Consider the following 18,148-nt stretch of genomic DNA (forward strand, 5'->3'; position numbering starts at 1 on the left):
TTTTTTTTTAGAGATAGCGTCTGTCTCTGTCACCCAGGCTGGAATGGCATGATCTCGGCTCACCGCAACATCTGCCTGCCAGGTTCAAGCGATTTTTCTGCCTCAGCTTCCCAAGTAGCTGGGACTATAGGTGTGTGCCACAACAGCCAGCTAATTTTTGTATTTTTAGTAGAGACAGGGTTTCACCATGTTGGCCAGGCTGGTCTTGAACTTCTGACCTCAGGTGATCCGCCTGCCTCGGCCTCCCAAAGTGCTGGGATTACAGGCATGAGCAACTGTGCATGGCCCAAAGATGAATTGTTAACATTCCAGATTGCAGCACACTTAAGTTGTACCTCAGTCCCCCCTCTACTCAGAGTGATGCTCCCCTGGATGATCCATTATGGTGAGCAACAAAAATCGTGGTTGCCAACATCAGCAGTCAAGGGAATAAAAAGTGACAGTGACTTTGAAAGGTGACTGATCTATGATGTATCCAATTAGCACAAAAAAACAGTGTTGCTTCCATTTTCCATTTTGGGGAACTGAAAGCAAAGGTAACATATGACTTTGTATTTTCTTGCCTTTAAAAAATGGTTTAAATCTTTTGTTGGTCACAGGACAGTGGGTAACAAAAACTGAAGTTAATAGGCCTTACTGTGGGGTTTTATATGAACCTGAAAGGGAATTGGACTATGTTTAAGGTTTGCTGTTGCCACTGGTATCAAAGGCTTGGAATTCCTCTAGGATCTTTGTTTTTGTCTCTCCTATTGTCTTTAGGATTTCCTAAGAACTACTTGTCAGATAGAATCTGTGTCTTCCTTGCAGCTCCATCAGCTGTAAGCCACTGTTACTATACTGGAGTCATGTTGGTATTGTGGTAAGGTATGGGGGAGAGGAAGTATTCTATAAACTTATTTTTAAATCAGTCTAAGTGGGCCTGTGTTCCTGGGCTGTGACCTTAATAAGTGTTTCTTAGCTTTTCTTCCTCTGACCTTCCAGTGAGACCAGAAGAGTAGAGGAGGCTGGAGTGGGAGAAATATCCCTCTACCCCGCCCAGATGGGATAAGGTTCTGGTAAAGCCTGTTCATCTTGTGAACTTAGCAGAGTTCCAGGTTTAACATCAGTGACTTTATCTTGGGATACTGACTCCATGTTGAACTGCTGATGAACTTTGAGACCAACAAGAGAACTATGAAAACTAAATTCCTTTGCAAACATCTGTGCTCTCAACAATGCAAGGAAACTGATCCCAGTCTTTAAGAGATTCTGTATATAGTTTTTCCTTGCTAACTGATGCAAATGCACCATTCTACTAATGATTAAAGCTTCTTTGTTTGGTAAACCAGTGAAAAATCTGACAAACAATTTAGGTAATCTGAATAAAGTCCTAAGGGTCCTCTTGCCCCTCTTGGATATATGGTCTCTGATTACTACCCAGGTTGCAATTCCTATTCTGAATAAATGCTTCATTTGTCTCTAACCTGTTGCTTTTCTCCTTTTGGGGAGTTGACACCCTAAGAGAGTAGGCCCTTGTTAAGGAGAATGCTCTGGTTGTATTTTTACAATGTTTACTCTTCTTCTTCCCTTCCCAGAGCAACTAAGAGATCTTTTTTGGCTCTGTGAGAACCTGGTGGGGTTCCTGAAGATAAAGTCCACAAAAGTGAAGCTCATACAAGACTATGGCTGCCAGGAGTTTCTCACTTTCAAGCTAGTGCACACTCAGCCCTGGCAATGTGTTAAAATCACTGTTTAAATGTTCCTACCACTTTATGATTCTAGCAGCTTCTGCTTCAGACAAGCAGATCTCAGCTGTGACTCCGGATTCATTTGTCTCTTCAGATTTCAGGGTGGTGGTTTACTTGTCAGCCTCAGATATCTGATGGATCCAATAAATTGCTGATTTTTAGTTTGTTCAGCTTTTTCTTGTTGTAAGGGCAGGAATGTTGACTTTGAAGCTTTATTCATGTTAGAGCTAAAACCAGAAATCCCTTCTCTGTGTTTAAATAGCAAGTCTATGTTTTCTTCTAAGAGTAGTTTTAACTCCTACATTTGGGTCTATGATCCATTTTCAATTATTTTTAGTGTGTGATATAAGGAACAGGGCCAACTTCATTCTTTTGCATGTGGATATCCAGTTATCCCAGTACTATTTGCTGAAAAGATTATTTTTTCCCTATCCAATTGTCTTGGCACCTTTGTTGAAAAATCAATTGAAATATATATAAAGGTTTATTTCCATATTTTCAATCCTGTTTCATTTATCTATATGTTTGCTCTTAGGCCAGTACCACACAGTTTCAATTATTATAGCTTAGTAGTCAGTTTTGAAATCAGGAGTCCTCAAACACTGTTCTTTTTCAAAATTGCTTTGGTTATTCTGGGTGCCTTTGATTTCCATATAAATTTCAGGTTCAGCTTGCTAGTTTCTGCACAAAAGATAGCTGACATTTTGATAGGGATTGCATTGAATCTGTTAATTTGAGGAGTGTTGCCATCTAGCAATATTAAATCTTCTGATCCGTGATCATAGAGTTGTCTTGCCATTTATTTAGAGCTTCTTTAATATATTGCAACTGTGTTTTTTGTAGTTTTCAGTGAACAAGTCTTGTACTTCTTTCGTAAAGTTTATTCCTATTTTGTTTTTTTATGTTAATGTAAACGGAATTTTTTTTGTTAATTTCATTTTCAAAATGTTCATTGCTAGTGTATGGAGGTACAATTGATTTTTATAACAGATTTTTGAGAGATAATTCACATACCATATAGTTCATTCATTACAACTGATTTTTGCCTATTGATCTTTTATCCTGCAACCTTGTTGAACTCATTTATTAGTGCTAATAGTGTGGTGTGTGTGTGCGTGTGTGCGTGTGCACATGTGTGTTCCTTCGCATTTTCTATATACAAGAACATATATTCTACAAATAGAGATGGCTCGATTTTTTTCTTTCTAATTTGTATGCCTTTTATTTTTCCTTCTTGCCTTGTTGCCCTGCCTAAGCCTTCATTATGATGTTGAATAGAAATGCTGAGAGTGAATATCTATGTCTTGTTTTGGATCTCAGGGAGAAAAGCATTTAGTTTTGTACCACCAACTATGACATTAGCTGTGGGATTTTTGAAGATGGCTTTTTTTTTAGGTAGCAGAAGATTCTATCTTTCCTAATTTGTTGAGTGTCTCTTTTTTCATCATGAAAGAATGTTGGATTTTGCCAGACACTTTTCCTGCATCTATCGAGATGACCATATGCCTTTTTCTTTATATTCTATTAATATAGTATATTATATTATTTAATTTTCATAATTCCATATGTTAGACTAACCTTGCATTTCTGGGATAAATTCTATTTGGTTATTGTATATAATCCCTTTTGGTTTGCTAGTATTTTGTCTTACTTTTCCATTCTAATTCTTAATAGATATAGAAGTTGGTTAAAAAAAGAAGTTATGTATTCGGCCCCTGAAATCTTAACAATTACCTTTTCTGAGAAACCTTTTCTGATTTGCTGCTACCCCCAAATAACTCCGATGTAAACCCATAACACAGTAAGTAGCATTTGTTTCATATTACTATATCTATTTACTTGTCACCTACTCTGCTATATTTTATTTACCATTGTACCCAAGTATCTAGCACAACCACTCACTATGACAACTTGGGACCTCTGGGGAGCAGAGAAACGTCAGATTTTTAAAAGAATATGAACAACAATGGAAATACCATGTAACTAATGTTGAATATAAGAGAGTGGCTAAAACAGAATAGTTTCAGGATGATTAAACCTCAAATAAACTAAGATTTGAATAAAATGTTGACAAAAAGTTTTACTTAGCTGTATTCAGAATAAAAATATACAAGTGAATGTTCAGATTTATACTTCTGGAATTATTTTATAATACTTATAGATGACAAAGAGCAGTGTTCCTCAGCTCATAATTACTTCTCTCTTTTCTATTAAACAGAGTTTTCCTCTAACTGGAAAGGGGAGAATAAATATTGGAAGAGATGAGAGAAATCATAAGGCACTGAATGAGTTCTCTCCATCCCAGACATACTAGCATTTGCATCCAAGATCACGGAATCATTGACAATAGTCTTTTAAGAAGTCAAGGAAGTGATCTTCCTCTCCACCCTAAATGCCTAACTTGTCAGTTAAGACTACATCAAGATTTAAGGATTAAATTCTTCAAGAAATCATTCTTACGGATTTCCTGGTGGATTAGATTCCCTTCTCTGAGCCACCGGATCAACTCGTGCATAACTATGATTCACTCTATCTCACTCTTATTTTAAGGAACTGTTTGAAACTTATTAAACCTTGGTGCTTATGCCTTAAATGATGAGTAGCTAATCTAGTTGAAGAGAGGCAGAAGTATGTTTCAGGCAGAGAAGTCAGTATGAGCAGAAGCAGGAGGTGAGATGACTGATACACGCTGAGGCAAGAAAATCATCTTTGTAAAGGTCAGGGTCCAGATCACTGGAAGTCTTTCATGTCATGTTAGTGAAGTTGGTTTCTATGGTGGAGCTAGAAGTTGCCAAAAAATTTTTTTTTATTTCTCAGAGCAATGTCAACAAGATGGCTGGCTAGAAGATCCTAGTTCACACCCCTCAAAAAGAACAATGAATAAACAATTACGCTTGACCTATGAATAACACAGGTTTGAACTGTATGGGTCTACTTATACGTAGATTTTTTTTCAATCAAACATGGGTCGAAAATACAGTATTCAAGGGATATGAAGCCCATGTACATCAAGGGTCAATTTTATGAAAATGTGGATTCCACAGGGCTGACTGTGGGACTTGAGTATGTGTGGATTTTGGTATACATGGGGGTCCTGGAACAAATCCCCTATGTATACTGAGGGGCAACCATATATTTTAATGAAAATAATTAAGGAAGAGCACCAGAGTGCATCAGAGGAGTAACAGAAACCCTGGTGAGCACAGAAACTAGGGAAGGTCATATAGAAAATGGAAGGAAACACCAAACCTTTACCACCGCATCCTCTAACCACAATCAGCTGGGAACCAGAAGGAATTTCTTCCTATAGCAAGGAAGAGAAAGCAAGAGGATCCCAGCAACCTCCATCAACACGTTGGACACCTATTGACTTCAGCACCTGGAGCCCCCTGCAGTCCTCACAGACACAGACAGTCCTTCCTCACAGCTCAAGGAGCTGCCTGGACTCCACAAGCTGTGTTCCCCCCAGAGAAGGAGCTGTCATCTTGGAACTAGACCTACGGCAGAAGTATGTCTTGCATCAGAGGTGAGTGGCTATAGCTCCCCTTCATCCCTGAGACTAGGCTGCTATGGAACCACCCCAGCCTGATGGTCCAACATCCTCAAACTGAGCTCTCTGAAATGGAACAGAAGCTGTTACACTCTCCCTCTCCTTGCACCCTTAGGCTGGAGCTTAGGTGGTACCCTACCTCCTGGGAAAACAATACCTTGGCTGCTCAGAGTAGTCATGCCTCACCAGTGCCTAAGTTAAAGCAGTACCCTGTATCCCAGGAAATGGTGCCTTGGTTACTCAGAGTGGTCATGTACCCCAGTACCTAAGCTGAAGTAGTGCCCTACATCCCAGGGAAATGGTGCTTGGGCCACCCAGAATAATCACAGACCACAGCCCTGAGCTGTAGCAGTACATTTCCCCTTGGAGGATCAGTGCCCTGGCTGAGCTGAGGAGCTGTGCATCCCAGGACTGAGCAGATGTAATACCCTGTGTCCCAAATAGCAGTGGCTGAGCTGAGACACTCTACTCTACAGGCCAAACAACTAGAGTATTCTGTTTCCCTAGAGTTGAACTAGCCCCTTAGAGTCTGAGCTGCTGAAATACTCCTCTTCTTGGAGAATGGAGTCATTGCTCTGCTGCTCCCTGTCCCTCTAGGGCCTAGATGATAACTGTACGTCACCACTCTGGGGTACTTTCTGCCACTGCACCTGGCCTCACAGAGTCTGTGATATACCGAGCCTCACTATTCCAGGGTCTAGAGTCACTACTACACAGTGCCTCATCCACTGGAATCTAGATTGTCACTGAGCCCCATTTCCTCAGGTGCCTGAACTGCAGCCATATCCTGTCTCCTGGGCCCAAACATCCAGAGTGCTCTTTCCTACCCAGAGTCAGGCCAGTGCTGAGGATAGCATAGGAGTAGAATCACAGTTACAACCTGGCCCCATGGGATGCCTCAGGTTCGTAGATCCTGGCTTTATAGGGAACCTATATCCAACTGTGCCATACAAAGTGAACATGCACCAGAAGACCCAGGTGCCACAATGGTTTCATGAGTCCTTGAGTCTAAGACCCTGGTCCCACAACCACTCCAAGCACCTGCACCTGGAACCCCACACCACTGCAGCTGCTTGTAGGTTGTGTCAGGCCTGACAACATGAGGGATCTCTTCAGGTAAGTCTCTCTATTATGGGGAAAACAAAAATAGGAAGACTTCAAAAGACCTTAACAGTGAAGAGATTAACAACATATGCTCTTCCTTCCACAAACCTCTACAATCTAGACCACTGAGGCAACCACAGTTAATGCTTATGTTGAACACAGATGAAGACTATACCACTGCACCTATCCAGAAACAAGTCAGCACATTCTCCCCAAATGGCACACAGAAACCCAACTGCAGGTGAAAGTTTCTCTACAAAAGCCACTCTAGAAAGTTTGGAAGGGTCAATCATTCCACCAGATGCACAGGTATCAAGGCAGGGACACAAGCAACACTAAAAAGCAAGGAAATATGACACCACCAAAGAACCACAATAACTTTTTAGTAACAGACTCCCATGAAAAGGAAATCAACAAATTGCTGGAAAAATAATTCAATGAGAAATTGAGAAAACTCAATGAGATTCAAGAAAATACAGACAGATAATTCAGGAAAACAATTAATAATATGAATAAGAAATTCAACATAGATAGAAATAGTAAAGAAATATCACAGCTAAAACATTCAGTGAATGAAATAAAATTTACAATAAAGAGCTTTGAAGGCATACTTAAGCAGAAGAAAGAATCTCTGAACTTAAAGACAGGTAGTTGAAATACCCAGTAAGAGAGGGGGAAAAGAATGAAAAAGTAAAGAAAGCCTACAAGACATGAGATACCATTAAGCAAACAAATATTCATATTATGGGAGCTCCAGAGGAGAAGAGAAGGGAAAGGTGTAGAAAACCTATTTCTTAAAATAATAGCTGAAAACTTTCCAAGTCTGGGGAGACATATGAGATTCAGATCCAGGAAACTTAAAGTTTCCCAAATAGACTCAACTGAAAAAAGGTCCTACCCAAGACACGTTACAATCATATTGTCAAAAGTCAAGGACAAAGAATTCTAAAAACAGCAAGAGAAAAGCATTAAGTCACACACAAGGGAATCATCATTAGACTAACAGCAGATGTCTTTACAGAAACTTTACAGGCTAGAAGAGAATGGGATGATAAATTCAAAGTGCAGAATGAAAAAAATTGCCAGTCAAGGATACGAGACTCAGCAAAGCTATCTTTCAGACATGGGAGAGAAATAAAGTCTGTCATAGACAAGTAAAAACTGAAGTAATTTATTATCACTAGACTGGTCTTACAAGAAATAATCTAGGAAATACTACATTTGGAAGGACATAGATAATAATCACTATCATTAAAACATATAAAAATATAAAACTCACTGGTAGAACAGATACACAAACAGGAAAAAGAATTGAAGCTTATCGGTACAGAAAGCCACCAAACCACCATGATAAACAGTAAGACAGCAAGAACGAATCAAAGAATGTACAAAACAACCAGAAAACAACAAAATGATAGGAGTATGTCCTCACCTATTAATAAAAACCTGAAATGTAAGTGAATTAAATTCCCCACTTAAAAGATATAGACTGTCTGACTGGATTTTAAAAACCAATTATATGCTGCTGACAGGACACTTACTTCACTATAAAGATACATACAGACTTAAGTGAAGGGATGGAAAAAATATTCCACATAAACAGAAAACAAAAGTGAGCAGAAGTATCTATATTTATATAGATAAAACAGACTTTAAGCCAAAAACTGTAAGAAAGAGACAAAGTCATAATGATAAAGAGGGTCAACTCAGCAAGAGGATATAATGATTGTGAATATATATGCACTTCCCTCTAGAGCACCCAGAAACATAAAGATCTAAAGGGAGAGATAGACTTTGATATCAAAGGCGACTTTAACACATCACTGTCATCATTGGACAGATCATCTAGTCAGAAAATCAAAAAAGAAACATTGAACTTAAACTGCACTTTAGGACAAATGAACCCAATAAACATTAACAGAATATTGCATCCAACAGCTGCAGAATACACATTCCTTCCATCAGCACATGGAACATTCTCTATTATGTTAGGGAACAAAATAATTTTTAAGACATTTAAAAGAACAGAAATAATATTAAGTATCTCCTGACCACAATGAAATAAAACTAGAAGTCAATAATGAGAAGAACTTTCAAAATTGTATAGTTACATCAAACTTAGACAACATATTTCTGAATAACTGCTGAAGAAAGTAAAAAGGAAATTAAAAAGTTTCTTGAAACCAATGTAAATAGAAATACAACATCCCAAAACCTACGGGGTATTGCAAAAGCAATACTAAGAGGAAAGTTTATAGCAATAAATGCCTACATCCCAAAAGTAGAAATATTTCAAATAAACAACCTAATTGTGTACCATGAGGAACTAGAAAACAAGAACAAACCAAACCAAAAATTAATAGGAGGAAAGAAATAATAAAGATCAGAGCAGAATAAATGAAATAGAGACTAAAAAGTATAAAAGATCAATAAAATAAAAAGTTGACTTTTTTGAAAGATAAAATCAACAAACCATTAGCTAGAATAACCAAGAGAAAAAAAGAAGAGACCCAAAAAAAATCAGAATGAAGAAGACATTACAACTGATACCACAGAAATACAAGGATCATTGGAGACTATTAGAAACAACTGTACTCCAACAAATTAGAAAACTTAGCAGAAATGAATAAATTCCTAGACATGTACAACCTACCAAGATTAAGCCAAGAATAAATAGAAAATCCAAACAGATCAATTAAAAGTAATGATTGAATCTGTAATAAAAAGTCTTCCATTGAAGAAAATCCCAGGCCCTGATGACATCACTGCAGAATTCTAACAAACATTTAAAGAGGAACAAATACCAGTTCTTCTCAAACTCTTCTAGAAAATTGAAGAGGAGGAAATTCTTGCAAACTTATTCTGTGTGACTAATATTACTTTGATATCAACCAGACAAGGACACAACAAGAAAAAGAAACCTATAGGCCTATGTACTTGATAAACATAGATGTAAAAATCCTCAAAACAAAAACAAAAACTAACAAACCAAATCTCCTAAATCCAGCAGCACATTGAAAAAACTATCACCATGATCAAGTGGGATTCATCCCAGGGGTGCAAGGATAAATCGCCATACACACATTGATAAATGTGATTCAGCACATCAACAGAATGGAGGACAAAAACCCTATGATCATCTCAACATATGCAGAAAAAGCATTTGATAGAACTCAACATCTTTCATGACAAAAACTCTCACCAAATAAGGTACAGAAGGAATGTACCTCAATACAATAACGCCATACAAGACAAACCCACACCCAATATCATGCTGAATGAGGAAAAGTTGAAATATTTTCCTCTAAGATATGGAAAAAGACAATGATGCTTACTTTTGTTCAACATAGTAATGAAAGTTCTGGCCAAAGCTAACAGGCAAGAGAAAGAAATAACTGGCATCCACATTGGAAAGAAGGAAGTCAAACTGTCCTTTGCAGATGACATGATCTTATATACAGAAAACCCTAAAAGCTCTAATACTCCTAGAACTGATAAATTTAGTAAAGTTGAAGGATACAAAACCAACATACAAAGATCAGTGATATTTCTATATACCAACAACAAACCATCAAAATGGGAAATCAAGAAAGCAATCCCATTTACAATAGGTACAAAAAATAATACCTAGGAATAAATGTAGCCAAAAAGGTGAAATATCTCTACAAGGAAAACTCTAAAACACGGATGAAAAAAACTGAGGAGGATACAAATAGACATCACATGTTCATGAATTAGAAGACTTAATATTGTGAAAATGTCCGTGCCATCCAAAGTTATCTGCTGATTCAATGTACTCCCTATCAAAATACCAATGACATTATTCAAAGAAATGGAAAAAAATTCCTAAAATTTGTGCAGAACCACAGAAGACTCCAAATAGCAACAGCAGATCGTGAGCAAAAGGAAAAAAGTTGGAGGCATCACACTACCAAACTTCAAAATGAAGGCAATAGTAATCAAACCAGCATGGTTAAAGACATAAAAATAGATATGTAGACCAATGAGAGAGAACAGAGAACCCCACAATACTTATTTACAGACAACTGATTTTTGACAAAGGTGCCAAGAACATTCATAAGAGAATGATAATCTCATCAATAAACTGTGCCAGGAGAACTAGATATCAATATATGAAAAATGAAACTGGACTCCTATCTCTCACCATAAAAAAAGTCAATTCAAAATGGACTAAGAACTTAAATGTAAGACCCCAAACTATGATATGACCAGAAGAAAACACAAAGGAAATGCTTCAGGACATTGGTTTGGTGAAAGATTTTATGGAGAAGACCTCAAAAGCCCAGGCAACAAAAGCAAATATAGGCAAATGGAATTCTATCAAACTGAAAATCTTTTGCACAGCAAAGGATGCAATCAACAGAATGATGAGATAACCTGCAGAATGGGAGAAAACATTTGAAAACTATCTGACAAGGGATTAATATCCAAAATAAATAAGGTATTTACCTCAACAGCAAAAACAAAAAATCAAAACAAAAAAACCCAAGTAACCTACTTTGAAAATGGACAAATGAGCTGAATAGACATCTCTGAAGAAAAGACATACAAATGGCCGACAGGTATATGAACCAATGCTCAACAGTACTAATCATCAGAGAAATGGAAATTAAAACCACAAGGAGATATGACCTCATATCTGTTAGAATAGCTATTATCAGAAAGATAAAAGATAACAAGTATTAGAGAGAATGTGGAGAAAAAGGAATCCCTGCACACTTTTGGTGGGAATGCAAATCTGTGCAGTCATTATGGAGAATAATATGGAGGTTCCCCAGAAAACTAACAACAGAACTACCATATGATCCAACCATTCCACCACTGGGTATATATCCAGAAAGAATGAAATCGGTATGTCAAAGAGATATCTGCACTCTCATGGTCATTGCCTCACTGTTCACAAAAGCGAAGATATGGAATCAACTCAAGTGTCCATCAACAGATGAAATAATAAGGAAAATATGGTACATGTACACAATTTAACCATAAAAAAGAACAAAATTCTGTCATTTGTGGCAACACTGATGAACTTGGAGGACATTATGTTAAGTGAAATAAGCCAGGCACAGGAAGATAAATATTGCATGTTCTCATTCATACGAGGAAGCTTAAGAAATTGATCTCTAGAAGTAGAGAGTAGAATAGTGGTTAGTAGAAGCAGAGAAGGATAGAGGGGTGGAAAGGATACTTGAAGATTGGCTAACAGATACCAATTATAGCTACATAGGAGGAATAGGGGTTAGTGTTCCATGGAATTATAGAGTGAATATAATTATTTATTGTGTATTTTCAAATAGTTAGGAGAGCAGATTTTGATGTTCCAAACACAAAGACAGATAACTGTTTGAGGTGATGCTAATTACCTCAATTTAATCATTATACACTGTATACATGTATCAAAATATCACACTGTACCCCATATGTACAATTATTATATCAACTAAAAATAATAATAAAAGGAAAAAATTTTGAGTGATAGACCATAATTGGAAGAAACATTGCATAAGAAAACTATTCAGGATGAAATAGGCTTGGTACAATTATTATGTCAATTAAAAATAATAAAAGGAAAAATATTGAGTAATAGATCATTACTGAAAGAAAATTGCATAAGAAAGCTTTGCAAGATGAAAAACGCTAGGATGGGCTAGGCCCCAACTGCTTGGCCTCCCACCAGTTTTCACTGTAGTCTCCATAGTGGTAACTTGCAAAGTGTGGTCTGCAGATCATCAATGTCAGAATTATCTGAAACCCCATATAAACAATACAAATTAAGGGGTGGCATCAAAGACCTACTCAGTCAGAAGCTGAGGTTTTCACAAACTCTTTTGGTAATTCTTTTGTTCACTAACATTTTAAAACCAGATATTCTATAAGACAACTTGCTGATAATCTTTAAAAATGCCAGGGTTGTGAACGACAAAGAAGGGCTGAGCCAATGTTCCAAATTAAGAGAATAAAAAAATACGATAATTCAATGCAATTCATGATTCTGAATTACACCTTGAATTACATAGCAAGTTTGCTGTAAAGAACACTATTGTGATATTTGGCAAAGCTGAATTATATGTGATACAAAATAGTATTGTATCAACTTGAATGTCCTGATTTTAATGTAAGAGAATGTTCTTTTTCTTAGAGAATGTATGTGGAAGGTTTTTAGGGATAAAAGAGCATGCTACAACTTGTACTCAAATGGATAATGGGAAAAAAGACAGACAGATAGGGAGAGAGAGAAATTTTTTTAATATTCTTGAAATTATTTTAAAATTAAATATAAAAAAAATTGAGAAAGAGAATGCCTAAAGAAAAGACAGTACCAGTCTTAGGATAATGCCAGTCCAACCCCCATTAGATGACTGGGAATCACTGAAAGGCTTTAGGCAGTGGTGTTGCATAGTCAGATTTGTGTTTCTAGCAAATCACTTTGATGGTAGTCTGAAGGATGTAATTAAAATGACAATATTGGTGGCAGGGAGACCAACTAGAAAACTGTAATACGCCTGGTAAGTGGATGATGATAAGAATCTGAAAAGAATGATGGTAGTTAAGACAGAGAAAAAGATTATGAGGTAAAATCAGCTGGATTCAGTGGCTGAGTGGATATGAGGGACAGAAGTGAAAGTGAGAAAAAAGGATACGGATCAGATTTGTAGCTGGAGTGGTTATGGAGATAGTACTACTGTCTATGTTATTGAGAATATGGGAGGAAGAGCATTTAGTGTGGAATTAGATGAATTTGAATTTGGATATGTGGGACATCTGTGTGGTGATGCATAGCAGATAGTTAAATATAAGGCTCTGAAGCTTTGATAAGATGTCACATACAATGTATGTATATGTATATGCGTGTATGTATACATATACACCCATATATATGTACTCACACATGCGTACATACAAAGTATAACAATATGACATAATCAAGATCGAGAGTTCATGAAAGGCTGTGTCTAAGAAGATTAAATTTAAATTAAACAGGAATAAATTTAAGGTCAAGCACAATGAACTAAATAATAAGTGAAGAAGTAAAGCATGGAGATACAACTTAGCAGTAGCACTATGAAAATAAAACATTAAAGGTTTGAATATATGAAATCCAGTATGTCAATATTTTAGGATACAAAAGAAGAAATATAATCTTAAACTGCATTAATGGAAACCTGGTATCTATAAAGGAACAAATAAAAATGAGGATATATTTTACACTTGTTAGATAACAACTGCAATACTGTGTTCAGTTTCATTTAAACTTGAATAGCAACAAAAAAGAGTAAAATGAAATGGTAAAGGGGCTTGAATCATGGTGTTTTATGGATGGTTGAAAGAAACAGGGAAAGTTTCAGGGAAATAAGTGACAGCTTTTTAAAAAGTAGGTCAGGTATTACAATTGCATTATTTCAAGGAGAATTGGGGAAGTTGAGTCCATCGGAATTATTTACCTTTAAGGGTTCTTTACTGTTTTGTGTTATTAGAGAGAACAGATTAAAAGAGGTGGAGACATTTACAAGAACACATATTTTTAAGTCAAAATAAAATAAACTGTTTCAATGCTATAACTCTTTAGCAATGGAATGAATTATATTGCAATTTAGTAAAGTAGTTGTCACCAAGCATAGTCAACCAGAGGTTGGATGAGCCTGGGACCTGACATGAGCAGGAGGTGAGACTAGAGCACTCTCAAGGTTTCTCTCTGCTCTAAGATTTGATAAGGTGGGAATGACAAGATTAGACAATGAGATGAGTATTCTTTTGTTTTGTTTTGGTTTTGACTGGGTGAAATTAAAAGAAAGCAAATTGACATACAGTAAATTTCTACTGGTTTCCCCTGTGTATTTCTAGAGCTAGAGAGAAAAATAACATTCAGATCATAGGGGACCACTCATTACTGTCTGTGTTCCTATTTTACTCACCCAAACCTTGATCAGGTAACTGTCTTCTGAAATAATCAACCATATAATCATCTGGTTCATTTGGCCTTGTATCTAGAGAAGATGGTAAAGATCATAGTAGCATGAAAATATTAATTCCCTCATTTACATATCATATTTTTCATCTTTTCTCAAACTGGAAAATGCTAGCAAATAACTTGTAAGACAGTAGTAGTTCAATGAAATTAAAATAAGCAGTCTTCAAATGTTACAAATGTTGCATTTAAAAACACTCATATCTTTTGGGTGAGCAATTCCTTTTCTAGGAACTTATAAAAAATAATTAAGAATACACACAAATAGAGAGTTATAAAGTTTTCATTGTTATTTATAACAGGAAGAAAATTGGAAATAAAATGTAAGTTTAATAATAGAGGTGGCTTAATTAATAGAATAGAATACTTTGCCACCATTTATTTACATATAAAGAGGTTTATAATATACTGTAATTTAAAATTAAAAAGTAAGTTGCAAAATAATGTGACTGTTATATGATTCATTAACATGGTGTGTATGTGGATAAATACAGGAAAGGGTCTAAAATAAATAGCCTAAAGTATAATTTTTACTTTCTTTTGCTTATCTTTATTTCTAATTTTTGACATTAAAATGTTAACAAACGAATACATAAAAGTTACATATAAAAGCAGCTAAACTGCTTGGCTGAATTGTCAGAAAAATAAAGTTTAAGTGAATTGATTATTTTAATTATAATAGTATACTTCCCTTTCCTAGGCATGGTTCTTAGTTCTTATCTCCATTTATACTTTTAACTATTTTGCTACATCATAAACTAAATGGATATATAAATGTGTGTGCATGTGTTTATAATTAGGTTACCTCAAATCCTTTTGGGAAATAGGTAGATAAAAATGTACAATAAAATTAAGTATTTTAGATAAAATTAAAATATTGCTTAAATTATATGATTTTTTTTCCCCCAGAGGACCTCAACTAAAGATAAGGTGATGAAAATTAAGGAAAAAAAAAAAAAACAAAACCCCAGAATGTGAGAGAGTCAGTTGAAGATTCACATCAGACTTAGCAGATTGCAGTAGAAGCCAATGAACAGTCTGTGAACTGATTTCTCTCCTGGGGTTATATTCTATTAAATTATGAAATGAGAGGAAAAAAATCATTTTTAAAACATAAAATCCCTTTCCCTTTGGGGATATACCTTTCAAAACCTCAAGGATAGCCCTCAAATACGTGGCCCTTTCTGTTCTCCAATGTAATTGACCACTCCTTTCTCTGTGCTCCCTGGGAACCCTAAACAGACTACTGGCATTGTGTCTATGATGCTGCACTTGGCTTGTTGTGTTTTCTTTCCTGATTAAAGGATGAGGTCCTGCAGGAAAGAAATAGTATCATGGACTTTTAATATCCCTAGCACCAAGCACAGTGGCAACCTCAAAGTTGTGGCACCAAAAATTCTTAGTTGAGTAAATGAATTAATTGTTTAGGAGAAGGCAGAAGCAGAATATTACCTTTCACGTCAGAATTTGATTCTTTGTGTCTTTGCAGTAAATGTCCTCTATCATAAACCTAATGGAATGTAGAACCAGAAAGCAAACAATACTATGTTATCAACATGAAATGGGGTATATTTCCTATATGATTTATGGTATTGTGCATTTTTAACAGGCATTTCTCATTTCACCCGTATAGGTTAAGAATGACCAAAAATATAAATCAGAATCTTCTAATATTTTTCACTACACTACTTTTCTTCTGCATCAATGAGTAGAAGAAAATACTGATACTATATTTTGGCAGTAAAGGGGGCTTAAAAATTTTCCACATGACATAGAGTTATTTGTAATGAGAAAGAGACAAAAAAAATGATATGCTTATAATCTCACTCATTTAAATTAGAAGAACATACATATGGGAAGATAAAAGTGTGAAATGGTGAAAAGATATAAAATTATGTAAAAATACATAAACAGATTGCAGAACTGTGCTTATATATAAAAAGATGAGACCAGGCATGGTGGCTCACACCTGTACTCCCAGTACTTAGGGAGGCCAAGGTGGGTGGATCACTTGAGGTCAGGAGTTCAAGACCAGCCTGGCCAACATGGCAAAACCCATGCTCTACTAAAAATACACACACACACACAAAAATTAGATGGGCGTGGTGGTGGGCACTTGTAATCCCAACTACTTGAGAGGCTGAGGCAGGAGAATTGCTTGAACCTGGGAGTCAGAGATTGCAGTAAGCAGAGATCTCACCACTGTACTCCAGCCTGGGTGACAGTAAGACTCTGTCTCAAAAAAAAAAAAAAGATGAAAATCATTTTTTTGAAGCTTGTAAAGAAGTCCAAAGTTCAATATGAAGTTTGAGGTGGTTTTTTCCAGTTCTGTGAAGAAGGTCATTGGTAGCTTGATGGGGATAGCGTTGAATCTGTAAATTTCTTTTTGCAGTATGGCCATTTTCACAATATTGATTCTTCCTAACCATGAACATGGAATGTTTCTCCATCTGTTTGCGTCCTCTCTTATTTCGTTGAGCAGTGGTTTGTAGTTCTCCTTGAAGAAGTCCTTTAAGTTCCTTGTTTGTTGTATTCCCAGGTATTTTATTTTCTTTGCAGCAATTGTGAATGGTAGTTCGTTCTTGATTTGGCTCTCTTTAAGTCTGTTATTGGTGTATAGGAATGCTTGTGATTTTTGCACATTGATTTTGTATCCTGAGACTTTGCTGAAGTTGCTTATCAGTTTCAGGAGATTTTGGGCTGAGACGATGGGGTCTTCTAGGTATACAATCACGTCGCCTGCAAATAGAGACAACTTGACTTCTGCCTTTCTTATTCGAATACCTTTTATTTCTTTTTCTTGCCTGATTGCTCTGGCTAGAACTTCCAATACTATATTGAATAGGAGTGGTGAGAGAGGGCACCCTTGTCTAGTGCCTGATTTCAAAGGGAATGCTTCCAGTTTTGTCCATTCAGTATGATATTGGCTGTTGGTTTATCGTAAATAGCTTTTATTATTTTGAGATACGTTCCATCAATACTTAGTTTATTGAAGGTTTTTAGCATAAAGGGCTGTTGAATTTTGTCAAAGGCCTTCTCTGCATCTATTGAGATAATCATGTGGTTTTTGTCTTTGGTTCTATTTATGTGGTGAATTATATTTATAGACTTGCGTATGTTGAACCAGCCTTGCATCCCCGGGATGAATCCTACTTGATCATGGTGGATAAGCTTTTTGATGTGCTGTTGCAATCGGCTTGCCAGTATTTTATTGAAGATTTTTGCATCTATGTTCATCATGGATATTGGCCTGAAGTTTTCTTTTCTTGTTCAGTCTCTGCCAGGTTTTGGTATCAGGATGATGTTGGTCTCATAAAATGATTTGGGAAGGATTCCCTCTTTTCGGATTGTTTGGAATAGTTTCAGAAGGAATGGTACCAGCTCCTCTTTGTATGTCTGGTAGAATTTGGCTGTGAACCCACCTGGACCTGGGCTTTTTTTGGGTGGTAGGCTCTTAATTGCTGCCGCAACTTCAGACCTTGTTATTGGTCTATTCAGGGTTTTGACTTCTCCCTGGTTTAGGCTTGGGAGGATGCAAGTGTCCAGGAATTTATTTATTTCTTCCTGGTTTACTAGTTTATGTTCATAGAGTTGTTTGTAATAATCTCTGATGATGGTTTGTATTTCTGTGGAATCTGTGGTGATATCCCCTTTATTGTTTTTTATTGCATCTGTTTGATTCTTCTCTCTTTTCTATTAATCTGGCTAGTGGTCTGTCTATTTTGTTGATCTTTTCAAAAAGCCAGCTCCTGGATTTATTGATTTTTTGAAGGGTTTTTT

General features: G+C 36.3%; 1 protein-coding gene across 5 annotated transcripts in view; it reads right to left on the reverse strand.

Moving 5' to 3' along the window:
* Positions 1-18,148, reverse strand: part of AGBL3 (ATP/GTP binding protein like 3) — a 131,409-nt gene that overhangs the window by 25,826 nt on the left and 87,435 nt on the right. For 4 of the 5 annotated variants that reach the window (XM_037739969.1, XM_037739970.1, XM_037739971.1 and 1 more), the window contains 2 exons: positions 15,821-15,878; positions 14,316-14,387 (listed from right to left, as the gene is read on the reverse strand). The exons of the other annotated variant lie outside the window; for it this stretch is intronic. In XM_037739969.1, the coding sequence (XP_037595897.1) occupies positions 14,316-14,387; positions 15,821-15,878 (130 nt within the window). The remainder of the gene's footprint in view (positions 1-14,315; positions 14,388-15,820; positions 15,879-18,148) is intronic. 5 annotated transcript variants of the gene reach the window in all.

This window comes from Cebus imitator, unplaced genomic scaffold (assembly GCF_001604975.1).
Source record: "Cebus imitator isolate Cc_AM_T3 unplaced genomic scaffold, Cebus_imitator-1.0 Scaffold77, whole genome shotgun sequence".
NCBI classification, from domain to species: domain Eukaryota; kingdom Metazoa; phylum Chordata; class Mammalia; order Primates; family Cebidae; genus Cebus; species Cebus imitator.